At 49.1% G+C, this 18864-nt stretch overlaps 1 protein-coding gene across 6 annotated transcripts in view; it reads right to left on the reverse strand.

Annotated features, from left to right (window-relative positions):
• Positions 1 to 371: 371 nt before the first annotated feature.
• ELFN2 (extracellular leucine rich repeat and fibronectin type III domain containing 2) overlaps positions 372 to 18864 on the reverse strand; it is a 57964-nt gene continuing 39471 nt past the window's right edge. For 4 of the 6 annotated variants that reach the window (XM_031503644.3, XM_031503645.3, XM_031503647.3 and 1 more), the window contains exon 3: positions 372 to 8523. In XM_031503644.3, the coding sequence (XP_031359504.1) occupies positions 5470 to 7896 (2427 nt within the window). In that variant the 5' untranslated portion in view covers positions 7897 to 8523 and the 3' untranslated portion in view covers positions 372 to 5469. Of the gene's footprint in view, positions 8524 to 13628; positions 13755 to 17805; positions 18245 to 18864 lie in introns of those variants that run through there. The other 2 variants (XM_085569191.1, XR_004147671.3) reach the window with 2 other exon arrangements.

Consider the following 18864-nt stretch of genomic DNA (forward strand, 5'->3'; position numbering starts at 1 on the left):
GAGCAAGGCCTCACAGTGGTGGTGGTAGCTATGGGGGAGGCAAAGGCCAAGCCAAATGCACGAGGATGGGGCATACGGAGGGGGACCGTAAAGGGGGCAGGAAGGAATTTGACCCCTGGAGGGGCAGGGAGGATAAGGAGTGGGAGAAGGGGGAGAAGGAGAAGCCAGGCAGAAGATGCCCTCTCTCCAGGCAGGTTGGGGCAGCCCTGCAGAGAGCTGCCCTAGCAGGATGGCCGGGGACAGGTACGGAGACACCTCCCCAGGGCGCGTGGGGGGACAGTCAAGGGGAGGCAGACCGAGAACGCCCCTCACAGTACAAGGCCAAAGCGGCTGAGGGACAGGGTTGGGAATGCGTGCGTGTGTAGGGGAGACGCAACAGATGCTCCCCTCTGCCCTTCTCCAGGGAAGGACCCAAAAACACCTGTTCAGACAGGGTGGGCAGGGCATGGCTGAGGTGGGGCAGGATCCACCAGCCCTACAGGAAACCCCATAGCCTGGTCGGGGGTGGCACAAAATATCTGTCCCACACCAAGCCACCCTGAGGAGGTTTCCTCCTGCTCAGATAGTGGGACAGCAGCAGGCTGGCTCCAACAAGAGGACACAGCTCCACGAGGCTCTTCTTGACTGCATCTTGTGCGGAAGGAGGTCGTGACAGTGGAAGGGATGTTCTCCAGGCTCCTGGAGGCTGTGTGTCCTTCCTGATGCAGCTGAGCTTTCCAGTCAGCAACAAGCATGGTAAATGTGCTTTTGGGGCCCTGGGTCCAGCTCCTACCCAGATGGCAGCTGCCCACCCTGTAGCACTTAGCTCTGCCCTACAGAGAAGGGTCACAGCTCATCATGAAGTCTGCCCAGATTTTTGTCTCCAGGCACTGCTGACTTACTCCCTTACTTTCTCTCAGGGAACCTTCACCCCTGCACTCAATCCTTGTTCTTCCCTTTGTCCCTTTATCATCCCATTCTTTCCACTGTAGCCATCTCTTCCCCAGGTCTTTCCAGCCTATTTCTCTTCTACACCTTCTCCATCTCCCTCTATCTTCTACCTTCTTGCCTCACCACTCCTTAGTCCTACCATACCAATTCACCCCTACTGTGTCTGCCCCTCGTCTTTCTCATCTCCTTTTCCACCTTCCTCCTGTATCTTCCCCTCATTCCTTCAAGCCTGCCAGGCAGAGCCTCCTCCAGCCAAGAAGGCTGATTAGCATTGCAAACACACAGAGGCCTCCTCAGCCCGACATAATTCTTCATTTGTCAGTCATGAATATTTCACACCTGCCTCAAGAGGGATTTATTCAGCATAGAAGAGTGGGGAGGGGGAGAAGGGAACATGGTACTGCAGCATAAACTGGGGCAGCACCAGCAGATATAGGAAAGAGCTCTGCCCCACAGGAACAGCATGCCTAGCTAGAGTCTCACCTTCACTCTCCTGAGTGCAGGGTCCCAGCCCAGGCTTCTCCCCAAGGCTGTTCTTGGGGCTAGAGGGCAGGTATGCACCCAACCTCATTCCTCACCCTCCACAATTTTCAGTGAGGTAAACTAAAGCCCTGTTTTCTCTGCCAAGAGTCACCAAGCCAGAAATAAAGTGTGAAAGGGTTTGGTCTTGGTTTGGCCCCAGAAGTCCACTTTCCCCTGGGAGAAGGCAGCATTGAGGGACTTGCCAAAGCCAAGCCTTAAAGGCCTTAGACACTTCAAGGCAGTCCCTCCATACTTTTTCCCAAAAAAGAGATTTTTGAGGCCCTGCCCTCTGTCAGGCCAGCCAGGGTGGAGAATGCATAGGATAGACCTAATCCAGAGGTCTATGCAATCAATAAGAGGAAGGTGGTGGGAGATCTTCTAAGTGACTGTAATCAGCTGCACATCAAGTTTTCGCTGTATCAGAGGTTTCCCCTCAGCTAAAGCACTTCACATTCCCTCAAGCATAACCTTGCTTTTTGGGAAAGAGCAACCAGGGCAAAGGGGCATTTCTCTTACAAGATCTATCTTGACAAGCCTCACTCCTGTTCCTCAATAACAAGGAAAAATGATGGCCACTAGAAAGAGCAGGCCTTTGGTATATAACACATACCCCTTTATACACATGACTGTGAAAAGCAGCTGAGAGACCACAATTGGAGAAAAGGAAAGGGGGACACTGGAAAGAAGAAGGAATGAGGTTTATGGGGTGATTGGTTTGGGTTCTCCTTGGGATATGTTCCCTCTCAGACTGGTAGGAGTCTCTCATAAAAATCACATTAGGAATCAATGAAAGGAGCAGAGAAAACAGGGACAAGGACAGGAGAGACTTGGAGGGAGGAGGTTAAATTCCAACAAACTGGCACATACACAACAGGTGTTTGCTCAGAAAAATACAGTAAAATTGTCATGCAAATAGAACGTTAAATCTGCTTTCCTCCGACAGGGCTGGCATCACTTTGTGAGCCCTCATCCTGAGGGAGGGAGCAGGACAAAGAAGAAGGGAGGAGGAAGGAAGGTGAGATACTTTGTTCCCCTTCCTTGCCCTCTTCCTCCCACAGAACAGTCCATCATGTGCAAACTTCATCCAATGGTTTGAAATGGGGGGCAACAGCTGGGAGAGAAATGGCTTTTCCCTTCTTTCCAGCCTTACCCCCAACCAGAGAAAAAAGAAGGGCCTGATGATAGCTGTAACCCTGACCTTTCTTTTCTGCCTCATGAGGTGTTGACGGGAAAAAGCAGAAACCTTTACAGGTTAAAGCTCCCCCTTAAAGTATTGACTGAGCAGAACTGTTTACAAGACCACACGGCAGAGAAGCACAGGGAGGGAAGAGTTGGGGAGAGGAACAAGACTCCATCCCCCCTAGCCCATCATCCCCATTTTTCTGTCCAATTCTGTGCCCCAGCCATTAGTCTTTTCTGCTTGGATGGTTGCCGTGCTGGAAGACCACTGAGCCTGCTCTGTGTGGTAGCTGGGGAGGTCTTTGTTGTGCCTAAGCATCTCTCACAGCATTTACCTGTCTTGGTTTGCTGCATAGTCCCAACATAGAGGGACACCTGCCAGCAGTGATGTGACTTCCCTTTGTGACTTCCCTTCATCCTCCTGCACACAGATGCACACAGACATGTGCACAAACAACACTTCCTCTGGGTTGGATTGGCTCTTACCATGTGGAGTCAGTCCCACAAACACCTCTGGACTCAAGGCAAAATAATGCTTTGACCGTGGGAAAGCAGGCTGACAGTAAAAAATCTGAGGCAATGGGGTCAGAACTTGGCTTGGAATTGTTACCATCAGCATCTCTACAAGGAAGAAACTCCCCATCCTGGAGTAAACCTATGAAGATCTTCATAGGTTTACACTTTGGGGATACCTGCTCTGGTTTTCATGCACCAGACTCTGCCTACTGCTCCACCTCACTTACAGATGGTGAAATTGTCATGTGTGACATAGAAGCCAGCTCTCACACCTGGCATTGCTACTACCTTGCAGATAACAGGCAAATTCTATGCATGCAGCATGTAAATCCCTCCTAGAGAAGCTCCTACACCCTCATCCTTCTCCCAGGGCTCCCAAAAACACTGGGTCTTCTGAGGAGTACCTCAAAGAGGATATAACTACTTAGGGAGGGCAAACATAACACAGGCCCTCACCCTCATCCTGACAGAGGTGAACTATGGTCAAGTGTTGGGCAGATCATGGGGAGGAAGCTCACGGTGCTGCATAAAGACATGTTCAGCAGGTAGCACTCCTGCCTGACAGAAAAATACTGGGTTAGATGGTGCCAAGATTGTGCTCACTGGGTTGCTCAAAAACGGGAATTTTTGAGGTGGAGAGGGCAGTAGGCTCATTGCCAACTCTGTGACAGATCTTCTATGCACGAGGCAGAGGTTGGGATCTAGCAAGTGCAACTGGGATTTTGTCGAGACATGACAGGATACCTAAGAAAAGTTTGTCACACCTCTGAGGATTTAGGAGATGACATGTTGTTCCCACTCTCATGAGGGTGTAAAAGTAGTAGAAGAAACACTTCCATCAGGATGTTGGAGTCCTCTTCTATCCTGACACACACAGTGCAGCTGCACAAAGGGAGTTTCTTCCAAGCCATCCTTCTTGGGCTACTCCCAGGCCCCATTCTCACATCCCATTTGTTCCCTGTGCTCCTGTCTTCACCCTAGGCTGTCCCCTATGCATGCCAGAACGTCCATAGCCTATACAAGAGAAAGACTCTTTGTGAGGCCAGCCCAGTGAGATGAGCAACTAAAATCCTGCTCTTCACATTCACCTGGAAGTGAGGAGGTTGGATGATGCTCTTCCCATGGACCCCCACCCCACCGCCCATGGTGCAAATCAGTTGAGAAGAGCTTCAGAAGCTTCATGGAGAACTTGTTCTGCTGAGGTCCTCTCCAGGTCCCTTCCTCAAAGTAAGAGGGACATGAACAGAGAATTAAACAGACTACACAAGGGCAGCCTGAGCATAGGTGTGTGTGGGGAGAAGGACCTCTGACCTGTAACACTCGTGGATAGATGGGAGCCCCATACACCTCAGAGAGACCACACCTTCCTGCCTTTTCCTCCAACACTCCTTGAGGACCTGGCATGCCATGCCAAAGAGAACATTCACAACCTGTTTTTCCCCATCAACTGGCAGAAAACTGGCTCTGAGAAGGCCTGGAGAATGTCTGTCCCTCCAGATTGCTGGTGTTCATCAGCAGCAACATGGCAGAAGGGAAGGAGGAAGAGCAGCAAGGGCACAGAGCCTGTTATACAGCAGGTCCTACCCGCCTTGGTCCTTCACATCTCTTCTCCTTCCTCTGAGGAGGACAGAGGTTTGTGAAGTATCTAGACAGGAAGTTCAAGCCTAGGGACCCTTAACAGAGAGTGATAGGGAAGGGCAAAGGAAAAGAAGGGAGAGAACTTCTTCCAGCAATTCCCACATGTTTTGGAAGGGGACAGGAGAAAGAGAAAATCCTCCACTGCTAAAGAAAATGAGGGAAAAAGTTAGTGATGGAAGATTTGGCATAGCAAGTGTACAAGGTGGACAAGGAAGCTTTCTAAACCAAAGTCCTTCCCTCCCACCCAAAAGAAAAATCAGCCTTCAACAGGAACAGAAAGATGAATAGTTCACAGCTGAGTTTCACGCCCAGTGAGTGTCCATCTCTTCCCTTCTCCTACCACCACTGCCAACCACTCCCAGCCCATTCCCACCCACCCACACTCCAACATTGTTATCACAGTGTCAGAGCAGGGCGCTCCTCTCAACCATCTGTGGGCAGAACAATGGTCCCCATAACACAGTAGAGACAATTCGGCGCGTGTGTGTGTGTGTGTGTCAGTGTGTGTGTCTGTGTGTGTAACAGTTGTTGTAAACTTTAAGAAAAGGTTTTGTCAGTTTTGTATTTGTCAGGAGTATTTTGTTGTTGTTTTATTTTTCACAGTCAAGTGGCTTTTTTTTCTGGTTGTTGGAGGCGGGGGGCGGGGGGGGGTCTTGGGTTGTATTGTTTCCTTGTGAGGAAGAGTCACAGCTTCTGCTGAGCAGAGACTCCTTTCCAGTAATCCAGGATGTCATGCAGATCCTCGTCCTTGGCAAATTGAACTTTCTTCCGCAGGGCATGCCCAGCTGCCATGTAAACCTCCTCCCTGTGATGCTTCTTGTAAGGCCGGAATCGCTCCCAGATCTTGTGGGTGCTCTCTGAGGAGTACTCGGGGCTGGAGGAGTAGCCCGAGAAGTAGTGTCTGGGGGAGAGCTGGGAGTACGTTGAGTCTCGCTTGGACCGGGACAGTGGCTTGAGGAATGACACCCGCTGGCTCAAGGTGTCAGCACTTTCCTCATAGTACAGGGCCGGGAAGGAGTGACGGTGCTCACTGCAATGGTAAGAAGGCTTGACCTCCAAGTGGTGGATGGCGCTCGGAGACACCAAGGGAAGACGATCCAAAGGGCTGTTTAGTGGACTGCCCTTCTCAATGTATTTGGAGTCAGACTTACTGAGTGGTGGGTGGTCAGGCACATCCAAGCTGAAGACCTTGGCGCTCTTGATGGAGCCACTAGAAGAGACACTGCAGGTCTTTCTGGCCACAGCAGCATCAGCACTGAGCTGGCGCTGCAAAGGGTGGTGGGAGCTTTCTTTGTAGGGTGGGGAAAGAAAGCTGGGCCGCTCTAGCCCACTTGAGGAACCAGCTGGGATGGACTGGCACTCAAAGGCCATATCTGAGTCAACACCAGTCCCACCACCCAGGAAAGATGCTGTATCCAGCTTGAGGGCATCAATACAGTTGTTGATGATCTGGTTGACCTTGTCTACTTCCTTGGCTATAGTAGAGATCTCAGCAGCTGAGCCTTGTCCATTGTCAAGCTCCCTCAGGTCCTCATCTCGCTGGGTTCTCTCCAGCCCATCCCCACCACCTGTCCGCACCTCAATGTAGTTACCTTTAGTGGTGACTTTGGGAGTCTCCATCCCAGCGTCCATTGACTTTGATGGGGGCAACTTCTCCCCAATCATGGAAGGGATGGAGGACATCCGTGAGACAGGAATGACAGGTGGCTCACCCAGCTTCTGGGAAGGATGGACCATGGTACTGGTATCAATATCTGATCCATAACGCATTTCTAGAATGGTCTTTTTGACATTGAGTGACTTCTGTTTCTCCTCCTGCATCCTCCGCTTCCGCAGGCAGTAGTACACCACCCCCAGGACAATGACCATTCCAAAAAGGCATCCCAGGGTGGTCATAATATAGTGTGTAGTGGTGGAAGTACTGGAAATAGGATCCTCCCTGCCTTTGCTCCGGGTTGCAAAGGTCAGGCAAGTATGGTTGTAACGCCTGTTGTTGCGGATAGAGGCCACACAGAATGTATAATCGGTGTGGGCCTTCAGCTTGTTGACAGTGACATATTCCTTCTTACTCTTCAGTGTTGCTATGTCAGAAACATAGCTGTTGTTGTATTGGACCAGCACATACATCTTACTGTAGGGCATGGGGATGGTGACCATCAGGATGGCTGAAGTGATTGTGACATCATGTAACTTGATGCTGGGACTGAAGGAGGAGTCAGTGGTGGAAGAGGCTGGAGGCTTGACTGAGAGAAAATCCCCAGGGCTGATGGCTGACCCCTCATCCAGATCTCGCTGGGAGTCAGGGGTGTAAGGAGTTGGGTTGACCCTGGAGAGGGAGGGGATGGTGCCCCCTCTGCACATGGACTGGAAGATGGTGATGGCATTGCGGTTGTGGTGAGGCCGGGGCACCAGAAGCGGATACCCAGCAAACTCCCGTGGAGTCTCACACTGGAGGCGGTCATAGTTCTTGGTGACGTTGTTGAAGAGGGCCAGCCAGTTAAGAAAGCCGTAGAGGCTACAGTCACAGTTGAAGGGGTTGCCAGCCAGCTCACACACCATCAGGTTGCTCAAGCTGGTGAAAGTGTTGCCCTCCAGACGGCTGAGGCGGTTGGATGACAGGTCAATGCTAATCAAGCTGGGGCACTCAGAGAAGGCAGTAGGGGTGACCAGTTCAATTAGGTTATGTTGCACAAAGAGGAACTGGAGGCGGGCCATGCCCCGCAACATGCCCTCTGTCAGGTTGGTGAGTTTGTTGTAGCCCAGCTGTAGGACCTGGAGGTTTGACTGACCCATGAAAGCCCCATCCTCAATGTAGGAGATCTCATTCTTGGTCAGGTTCAAATCAGTCAGGTTGCCGAACCGGTTGAGGGAGGAGTACAGCACCACTTTGAGCTTGTTCTCGTTCAGACGCAAGTCATGCACCGTGCTGTTGATGTGCTGAGGGATGGTCTCATATGGGGGCTGATTCTGGCTGCAGATGGCCAGCCACACATACCCTTTGTCCCCCTCAATCAGCCAGCAGTCACCCCGCACGGTGCCAGGGGAAAACAAGCAGAGCAGGGCAGCTGCCCACAACCCCAGGCACAGCATGGTCTGCAGTGGTGCCCTCATCAGGATGGGGGGAAAGAAATCCCCAACAAAAACCAATGCCAAATCTCAGGAGAAGGACAAAAAGAAACTAGGGGGTAAGAACTGAGGTTTAACAATGGAAGGGAATGAGCACCCCAGTCCTATCACATGTCATCACCATTATTTCTTCTTGCCTTCTGGGTCAAGCCAGGAGCATAGAGGAGGGGGAACACATGCAATATTCTTCCAGAACACCCAAAAGCTATGACCGTGGATGTTTGGTCTGGAAGGGAACTACCTTGTGCTTCTTTTCTAAATAAAAATTCAGGCCGAGGATAATGAATCTTCTTTGATGCTCATGAGCGACTCACACACTTTTTCCCCTTTTGTTCCCTCCCACCCACCCCCCACCCATGCCAAACCCACCCCAAAACAAACCCAAGTCCTCCCTCTCTAGTCTTCCCCCGTCCCTCCACAGTGTGATTTGGAAGAACAAGGCAGGGCTGCCTCCTGTGTCGCTCACACTCCCTTGGTTTCTACTCCTTCTCTTCCTTCTTTCCTGGGTTCCCTCTGAGAAGCTTCAGGGCTTCGGATCAAACATGTCGAAAATAAAAATACAGAGAGGGAAAGAGCAAGTGTGCATGAGAGAGATCCATCTGTCACTGGAATCTGGAAAAGAAAACACAAAAGACAAGAAGAGGCATCATTTGGAAGCATCTCTGAGATAAGTGCACAACAGCAATGTTTCGTGAGAAGAGGGAGATGGGGAAGAGACATGTTAAGGGGGGTGCAAGCAAGAGAGGTGTGGTACTGCCTGCCGTGCTGATAAGCCTTTGAGGAGGGAACCCTCACAATGTATAATGTCATATCAGGGATATGCAGAAGGGTATCTGGGCTCCCTTAAGTAGTGTGATCACAGCCAGGGACCCGGGGGAAGGCAGTGGCGTGGGAGTAGAAGGGGAAGGGAAAGGAGAGTGGGAAACATAAAGCTGTTATTGCGGGGGCTCAAAACCCCTAGTGTAAACAAAGGCAAGCCCCAAGTACAGCCAAAGCCATGAATTTTCAGCTGCCTGGAAATGATGTACACAAAATGCATGAAGCAGGGAAAATGCAGACAAGCTTCTCCCCCCACCCCCCCAAAAAAGCTAAACATTTTTTCCTTTCCTTCCTTCCTTGATGCAAGAGGGATAAATAATTCAAACCACGTGTAACCACTTCTGCTCTAAAAATTGTTCCTGACTCTTGGTGCATGGACAAGGCTGTTGAGGTGAATCAATCTGGCTTGAACACAGTGGGGGGGTAGGGAGCAGGCAGTGTGTCAAATATCAGCCTCCAGTCTCTCACCCAACAATGTCAAAACTCCTAATCTGAAGAACATCATCCACCTAGCCCCATCAAAGAGTGGCGCACAGTTTACACCTTCACACTTTATTACCTCTCCTAGGGGGCTATGAACACTGCCCCTTTGTAAGAAACACACTTTGCAGACAAAGTGACATTTGCCTGTTAAACCACAACAAATGCATTTCTGAGCTCTGGGCGAGCTCCTGGTTCTGACCGTGAAGCACAACCTGGAGCACTTTTCTCTCCAGCTACAGCTTCAACCCTTCTCCCACTGTGCTGAGACAGGAGCCTGGCAGGGGTGTCCTCAGGCAGCACAGAGGAAATAATTTCATACAGTAGATAAAACATGTGGGCACTGTGCTATCATCTTTTTTTTTTTTTTTTTTAATTTTGAGGAGAAACACTAAAAAAAACAGAGAAAAGGATTCTTGATTAATGAAAAATAAAGATCCCCTCTTGCCCCTTTTATTTTGGGGGGAGGCTGCTCACTAAAGATATCGCTGAAGCTTTTGCTGCAAAAGCTGAACCAATTTCCAGCACAGAGACACAAAGGGCAGAAATAAAATGAAGGAAGATAAATGAAAGAGGAGTGAACCCTTGAGGAACAAGGCTTATGTCTGTGGAGAAATCTGAGCTGATTTGGGTCTGTGGAATTACCAGGCCAGCTGGATTAAGGGATCAGAGATAGTGTCACAGAGAAATACTTAAATATTCAATAATCCAACAAGTAAAGCCAAGACAGAGAAGGGAAGGGTGAGAAGAGCTACACCCATGGAAAAAACCTCCATTCCCCAGAGCTCATTGTCTGAGGCCACCAAACTCATGTCACTTATGATTGTCATATGATGGCTTCAGCTGCTGCCCCAGCTTTACCTCAGCCAGCAATGAAGCAGAAGGCAGAGGTTTTTACAATCTGTTGATTTGTTTCTCAGCCTTGTAATCCAATGAGAAATAATTTCCTGACACTATTCCCCCAGATGCCTCAGCTAGGAGGCACATCTGGCTCTCCACAGGTTGGCACCCACAGGCCTCTGATATTTCTCAGCACCAGTCCTCTGCCTTGTTCCACCTTTTCCAGACTGTGACTCCATGCAGAGATACAGCCAATTCCCCACACCATCTCCATCCCTTTACCTTCCTCTCTAATGTTCCTTCACTTCACCTGATTTCTTCCACTGAACAAAGGGGTGGCAGACACTATCATGCTTTTTGCACTTTGGTGCCCAAATATGCCCACCCCAGGCAGAGGCCAGGGACACACCTGAGAAAGCAGTGGAAAGATTTAGGGATTAGACACCATCCTTCTCTGAGCATTATGTTCTGGCCTGCCTGTCTCACCTCACTAATTACTCTGCACAATATCCAGCTCCATACAGGAACATCCCAGCCCACTTGCTTTGACCCCTTCTGGTAGGGCAGACTGCTCCAAAAGGTGTGCTGAAGTCACCATTGCCTGCTGTAGCGTGTTCATGGTACACATGCACAGAAAGAAACTCTGAGGTCAGGACCATATTCCTCTGCAGCAACCCCAGCAATCCCTGAGAGCCACCCCATCCCACTCAGGGAGCTGCACTCAGGCAGGTGAGAGAGGGTTTGGAAGGGCAGATGTCATAGTAGCCTGGAAGGGAAAGAGGTGGGTTAGGGATAGATAAAAATAAAGGTGGTGTTTATCATTGCTATTTGCCAAAACCAAGGGGACCATGCAGAAATTCCTGCTTCCTACCTACGTCCCACCTGGGCTGTGTAGCCTTGCCTCAGCCACAGGACACAGGAAGGATCAAGCCACTCCTCAAGCCAAACTCATTGGTCCCCTTAGGTCCCCAAGGTAACCTTGGATGAGAAATACACAGACCTTGACATTCTTCCCCCAGTGGTTCCTGTCTCCCCACCATCATGCTAGTTTTAAGAGTGTTGAATCCAGACCAATCCATGGTGTACTGCATCCCTGCCCATGGCCCAGCACCCCATTTCAGCTCAGCCCAGCACCATTAGACCCTGCTACAGCAATGCTGTAGGAGTGGTGGTCTCCAACCCTACCACAGCCACGCCCTGCCCTCTAGGGAACAGCTGCTCCCTGACCACGGCAATACATAGTCAAAGGGAGGGCAGGAGTAAGGGGCAGCACTATGCCCTCCTTTAACTGTCTGCAGCCAAAAGAACATAAATCACACAGCACTGGGGTCCAGAAGCACAAGGAAACAACACTCTGTCCTTTTTACTGGCCTGAAAGGTGCTGACAATGGAGTTGGCTGTTTCACTCTCTTGCTTCTAAGGCAACAGAGCAAGAAGGCACAGGACAGGGAAAGCAAGAATGAATAAGTCCAGCACAGCAGAGAGCCAAGGAAGGGGGATGCAAGAGTTGCAGAGAACTTATGGGCAAGAGAAAGAGTTGGGACACAGGGTATGTTTTATAGGGAAGGTACAAGATAACCATCTCCATGTGCTAGGCTGATTTAGTTGTAGGTTTCCAATACTCTTCAGTGTCACTCAAGATTTACAACAAGCCCTTGGCTCCTGGCCATCCTCATGTACATGTGAACATGAAGGAACTACTAGTAGTGACATTGTACCTGTGAAAGCTGTGCTCTCCTTGGCTGGCACAAAGTCAGCCTATCAGCTCCCAAGTGATTTCCCTCTGCTTCACTCTCTACTAATGGATGCCCCAATGTTACTGACATTTATCTGCAGCATTTTGGAGAAGAGCAGAAGGCCACAGGGATGGTTCAGAGGAAAGGAAAGAGAAGGGAAAGTGAAACAGAGGGCAGAGAGTCCCAAATCTGAGTCAGGAAGTGTCAATGGCCACAAACATCCCTTTGACTTGGAGCTCAAGGTAGCACAGGGAATGACACAGGACTGAGGTCACTAGTGAGATGACAGTATAAAATACAGCCAATGAAAGTATGAACAGGCAAGATAGGAGGCACAGAGGCAAACTGGGGCCTGAAGAACTGGAAGGACCAAAACTGAGAGAAAATACAAGGCAACCAGAAAAGTCACATACAGCTGCAATTTGGGCCTAAAATTCTGACCTTGTCAACCTTGTCCTCTTGGGGCCCCATGCACTGGAAAAACCAGCACTTAATTCTACCATTGCTTAAACGGTGCTAAGAGCCTCCCATTTGAAATGCATGCATTAAAAAACTGCCAAACACTCTTGACTCCTCTGGGGACACCCCGAAACCAGGCCAAAGCTCCTGCTGCTTTCTTAAGCTTCATGCTGCAGCTGAGCATCATCCCTCTTGCCAGCTCAGTGTGCTGCCTGCTCCTGGCAGGCCTCAGGGCACAAACACTATCTCCAAGGGACTCTGCCTCCTCTTCTTGGCTTTAAGGTCCTTCCAGGATTTCTCTACCTACTTTCTGAAAGAGGAGTCTTTCCCAGAGGTGCTTGGCACTCAAAATTCATGCCTTACTTGAAGGGAATCTCCCAGTCTGCTGGGTAGTTTATGTAATTCACAGTGGTTTGAGCATCACTGCAGCCACCCCAAATCACTACCCAGAGACTGTCCTTCCTTTTGCACCTGGCTCTAGTGGAAGCACAGTGCCATGGGAGAAGCTTGAAACACAGCTGTGGCACTTACAGGACAGCAGTCTCTCCCTCTCTGACCTGTTTCTAGGGAATTATTGCAGGAGTTACCTTCAAGTCATGCAGCAAAGAACCTGTGGCTGTGCCCACAGGTGCTCCAGAAGCTCTGACAAGTCTGGGACCAAGAGAAGAGGAAGCAGGAATCCTGATAGCCAGTAGTTTTGTGGCATGGAAGACATTTGAGCATATACGAGAGAGAGAGAGAGAGAATGCCTTCTACTGTAGATTCTCTGATGTTAACCAAGGATTGAGCTCCACAACACTCTTTGCTTTAATGGGTCTCAATGAAGGTTAATTCTCATATTCTCTCTACTCTAATTTCCCCCTATTTTCATGGAACACATTGTAGGAATTTTTAAAATTAGAAGGTTTTATGAAAGTTATAAAAACTGAGTTATCTCTCAGTTCCATCCCAATGTTCCATTTGTTTGAAATCAGCCCTATAGTTTCAAAACTCCAGAGCTCAAAGGAGCTGTACAGCCACAGTAGAAAGTCAAGTAACAAAAGGTGTTCCCATGTCACTGACTAGACAAAGCCTTTATCCCTTACAGGAGTTGAACTGAATTCAATGAGTCCTGCTGAAGGTTGTCCACTCAACCTTAGAGGCTCTGTGAATTTGGCAGAGGGTTGTTGCAAGAGAAATCTCATGCTTCAGCTCTGGGAAGGTTCATTTCACTCTAAACAAATCCACAGTCCTTGTGGGTAGAAAACTCATTTCTCTGAAAGCTCCCAAACTCCAGCTGTCCCTGACATCTGGAAACCCAAACTACTAGGATCCCAGCAGGACACTGAGAACCAAACAAGATCACAGCTGCTTTTCACAGGACACCACTGCAAGGATACTCACAAAGTTCAAATTCCAAAGAGCAAGGATTCCCTGCAGAGAAGAAGGGCAAAGGGATGAAATATGGGTTGCAGTACTGCCCCAAGGACATGCTGCTCTGTGGTCTTGACCTTTGGCCAGTTTGGGGCACTGGAAGGAAGAATTCAGAAGGAAAAATTCAGAAGGAAGAATTCACATACCCAGGCTCAAAAAAACACACTGCCATTGACTCCAAATCTTTGCTGGGACAAACAGCTTAAAGACTAACCATGAAAAAAAACCAACACGTCGCTGTATATAAAACCCCTGCTCTCCCATCGTGCCTTCCCAACAGCGATTAGATGCCTAATTTGTTAGGCAGCAAGAGAGAGAGAATGGGAAGGCTCAAGGGAGAAAAATGAAGCAGCTCAGAAGCATGAAAGAGAGAGCTTTAGAAGCATAAATCTTATTTTAGAGTGATAAATACTGGCAGAAAGGTCTTTCATATGCCTGTGGTTCCCTGGCAGGCCAGAAAGCCACTTTTGTTTTCCAAAGTGAAATGGTTACCTTTTATATTAATATGATTATTGAAGATTAAGGCGGATTTGCATCAAGCCAGCTCCACCCAGACAGCCTGCAGCAGCAATCCACATAAGCGTGCACATGGGGGTAGGCTTGGGAAACAGCCTTCTCCAGGTAGAAGAGCATGTCAAGAGATTAGAGGTGCCACAAAAAATATTATCTCCAATAATAGGAGATAGAAGGCTGCCTTCAACTCTCTCCTTCCAGAGCAGGGAGAGGGGCCTGGGAAACATACTCCCCTTTTCATCCCATGGGCCCAGACATGAGACAGTAGAAAGGCTTAGAAATAATTCCTGCTGGCTATGAGAGGGAGCATGGGGTCTGTGTGACCCTCTGCAGCGACCTGCCGTAGGGAGTACGACAGCAAGACTGGCTCTCATGCTGCACTGGTATGGGCGTGAGTCACTGTAGAGAAAGACGTGGCACTGACGGCTCCAGGAGTGCGAGGTGGAGGGGGTGTGTGTGCGGAGGAGTCCTTGTAGGTGATGGGGTGGATGTGTGGGCTGGGGGTGGATGTGGTTTAGTCACTCTGTGAAGCAGAGAACCAGTGCTGGCTCCTGGGGAGGGAGGAATTGCCATGGAGAGCCAGGAAAAGGCTGTTTGTGAGTTTATGTGTGTGTGCATGTGTGCTTGCATGAAGCAGGCACCTCGGTGAAAGGGGTGGGAGTGTTTGGCTGTGTGAGAGGCGCTGCAGGGGATGGGGTGGGAGTGCAGGTTGCATGTGGGCGTGCAGGGATCATGGGAGACAACCTGTGTGTGTTTGGGAGAAGGGCTGCAGGGAAAGGGGTAGGAACATTCCTTCTGTGTGTGTCCCCTGACGTGAATCACTATAGGGAGCAGGGTGTGAGGGCAGGCTCTGTGCATGTGCATGTGTGAAGGAGCTGCTCTATGAGGACAAGGAATGACCTCTGCTGTCTAAGAGCTATTGAGGTGTAAAGGGACAGGGATGGCAGCTCTCTATGAGCCTGTGTGTGATCTGCTGCAGGTAACAGACCAGGAGTAGGGGCTCTGGTGGCAAGCAGGGTGGGAGCCCTGGTGCTGTTGTGTGCTCCCATGCAGCATGTCCAGTCATGAGACCAGGAGAAATCCTCGGGCTGAATGTGATGTCACGGCAAAGACCCACCACCTCCTCAGGGTCATTGTGATGGCCTTGGTGCCCTGTTTCCTTCAACAAGTCCTGGCTCTCAGTAGTCTGATCGTGAACAGCAGGAAGCTATTTGAGAGATGCCCTCACTCAAACAAAGCATACCTCCAGTATTTCTGGATGCTAAAAACATCCCCAGCAACCCAGAAGTGCCAGTTTAGAGGGCCCCCAAAAATGCTACCTACCCTGCAGGTAGGGTAGGAAAAGGGCATGGTCCTTGAATTGCAGCTCACTACAGTCACTTATGGGGGGGACTCAAATCCCAAGGAATCATATATGTCCTGCAGTAGCAATCATTTCCTGACATTTGCCCTGTGTAGGACACCTCCAGGCCTGCAAACTCCTGCAGGACACAGGCATTGGCATTCAAGCATCCTTCAGCGTTCTCTCGACTTCCAGCCCTACCTTGTGCTGGGTGGTCAACTGAGAGAGATTCCCTCACTTGCAGTGAAACACCTCAAAGCTCTTCCTCTGGTCAATGCATGCCTAGATTCAGCAAGAGGAGTAGCCTCCCACTGGACAGGGTATTATGTTTCCCATCCATACAGATGCTTCCACCTTCCTTCCATCCTCCACCCGCAGGCAGTGGCACAGCTCAGCCCTGCTGGGGAGGGACCCTCCTCCCGGCCGGCTCGCCCACCTATATTTCAAGCTAGCATCTGACATGCATTTTGACACTGCCGTGCCTCCCCTCTCTTTTCCTCACTACCTTGCCTTGTTTAGAGCCTGGTTTTTTCTTCCATTGCCAAAACACAATGACTGTTATAATTAACAGATTATCTCAGTGCGACAGCTGCAGTCCTTTGAAAATTAGGTTGAATAACAGGATCCTGCCGTATGGTAATTTCTTTTCATCTCTCAAATATTTTCTCTCTCTCACTCTCGTTTCTACTTCATTTCTATTTTTCTTTCTTTCTTTTCTTTCTCCCCACTCCTACATTCCAACAGCTCCCTGACTGCACGAGCAGTATCTTTGGGGTGACACAGGCTGAAGGGCTCTCTCTGCCTTCATCAGCTGTTTTTGTTGCCCGTCTTTTACTACCACACCTCACAGAGAAGCAGTGCTTGCAAGTAGGTTCATAAACACGTCAGCATAATATGTGCCCACCAGAGGCAACAGTCAGGGGCCCTCTCTGAAGCCCACTGGTTCAGAAAAGCAGCCCAGGGAATTTCATGGGGAGGGGAGAAACTGGGATGCAATAGCCTGAACCACTGCATGCAACTTTGCCACAGAGAGCTGAGTGCAACGGTGCAGCTCAGCAGTTTGCACAGAGTTAGCCAGGGTGCTCTACCCACCCACTACCCCTCCGCCTTCTTGCTGACTCAGTATCTGCCCCTGACTCACTACTTGCTCACTGAATGGGGACTGGCAGTACTTACACGGCATCCTTCTCTCTCACTCAGGCAATAGCTCTGCCACTTACCACCCCCTTTCCCATTATCCACCTACATCTGTCTCTCTACCAACTCAATCAACCCAAGACAGCCAGAAAAGCAGCTTGCTGCGGATTTGGGGTTTCAAAACCAAAATAAGAACTGCTCCCAGCTGGACCCAAATTAGAGGCTCTGAAAATCTCCTCCTCCAGGACTAGAGATCGCTTGGCCCTAGCTGTAAACAGGACCAATCCATTTGCAGAAGTGGCTGGACTCCTCAGTCTCCCTTTGGGCAGATGCACTAGCACACAGCGTTTCAGGCTGTGAGGATGACCAGCCAGACATGTGGGATGGGTCTGTTGGAATGGTGTCCAGGATTTGGCAACTGAAAGGTTTCAAGTTCATTATGTTCTGGACTCAAAAAGTCTGCAACTATGTTGTTGACTGCACTGGGAGCATTAGTTAATTATTGTCAATGCCTGGCTTGAACTCACAAAATGCCTTGGTCCTGCACTGCTTATTTCAGCCATGTCTGTAATCTATACAATATCATCTGTTACATTTAAACACCGCTTTTTCCTCTTGAAAAACAGGGAGGGATTCCTCCATACGACATGTCCATCACAGCCTAACACTCCTCTGCAGAAACGAGTTCCAGCTGGGTCTTGGGCCCCCTCCTGTCTCTTCAGCACAGCCATTTTCTTCTCCTCCCATGGAGTCCCACTTCATTTATTTCTTTACTCCCAACTCAGTAGAACAGAAACTCTTTGTCACCATTATTCTGCCAAAAGCCAAGTAGTTTTATAACAAACACTCATCCATTCCATTGTATTTCAGTAGTCTCCAGCAATGCTTCTCCTCATCGTCCATGATCTCTCTCTTTTCATCCTTTGCCATCCTCAACCCGACATTTTCTCTCTGCTTTCACTCCAGCCCTGTGATAGCTCATGGCATTTATAGCACATCTCCTCATTCATTCACTGTCACATACCCAAATGTTACCTTCATTTATTAATTCTTCTTTTTTTCTAGTAGCATCCCTCTTCTTAGTGCTTTGTGCAGTCCTACTTACGTATCCAATAATAGTATTTTCCCAATGAGTGAGTCATATACCCCTTTGCTGACATTTAGAATTCTCCTTGTTCTTTGAAACACGTTTATTCATTCCCCATCTCCACAATTATATATGTCTACTCATGGCGTTGCATTTCCTACAGCAGCTGTGCAGTGAACAGATGATTCGTGCAAATAACCCAGCAAAATACTTTTTCCTCCTGGTACCTTGACATCTTCCATTTTAATTATGTAGGCCAAAGCTAATTCAGGCTATGATGCAATCAAAAATGGGGGACAGCTCAATTTAAAAAACACCCCATCCTTTCCCTTGTTCTTTCTCAGTCCAGTTTTCCATCTTATTTTCCCATCTATTCTCTGTTCTGACCCTTCCAATGCTGTCAGTAGCAGAGTACATGGAGGCTGCAATTGTTATTGGGCCTCTGATTTCATAGGTGCTGCAAATATTTTCAGTGAGAAACAAACTTTGCTTCAGACTGTTTCTGGGCTGAAAGGACAAAAAAAAAAAAAACAACAAAGGAGCATTACTCAGCTAATACAGGCACACAATGTCTTACCCACTAACCCATGTAATAGGTACTTCATGGCCAGGGAGTGATGCTTATCCCCCTAAATCTCTCTCCATGTAGCCCTAGAAAGCAATTAAACTGGCAGCCCCTCCTTGTTTCTCACTGTGGGCCTATTCCTTCCCCCACAGTTCTTTGCTTCTCTTTGAGTCCTTAGTCACCCTTGCATATTCCATATTTTATTTATTCTTTGCTACTCCTCTTAATCTGCATAGGCCAAGCCCTAAGCTCCGGAGTCACCCTGACTCATTTCCTACCCAGGAAAAGCAACATTTTATATCAGTGGGAAAGCCTGTGATGTCAATCTGGACAGAGACTGATTCTGCACGGGGACTCCCGCATGATTATTTCTTGTTCTCACTCATTCAGGTCTCCATTTAGCAACACGCTTAAGCATGCACCCAACTGTAAACCCATGCAAGTCCCATTCAGCTTCTCAATTGCTTTCTTCTGCAACATCTGTGTTGATGGTTCCCACATCTTCCAAACACAACAGATTCTCCCTCTGTGCTTCCTCTTCCTAACCTCTCTGTTACCCACT

The sequence above is a fragment of the Lonchura striata genome, chromosome 1A, assembly GCF_050655825.1.
Source record: "Lonchura striata isolate lonStrDom1 chromosome 1A, ASM5065582v1, whole genome shotgun sequence".
NCBI lineage: Eukaryota > Metazoa > Chordata > Aves > Passeriformes > Estrildidae > Lonchura > Lonchura striata.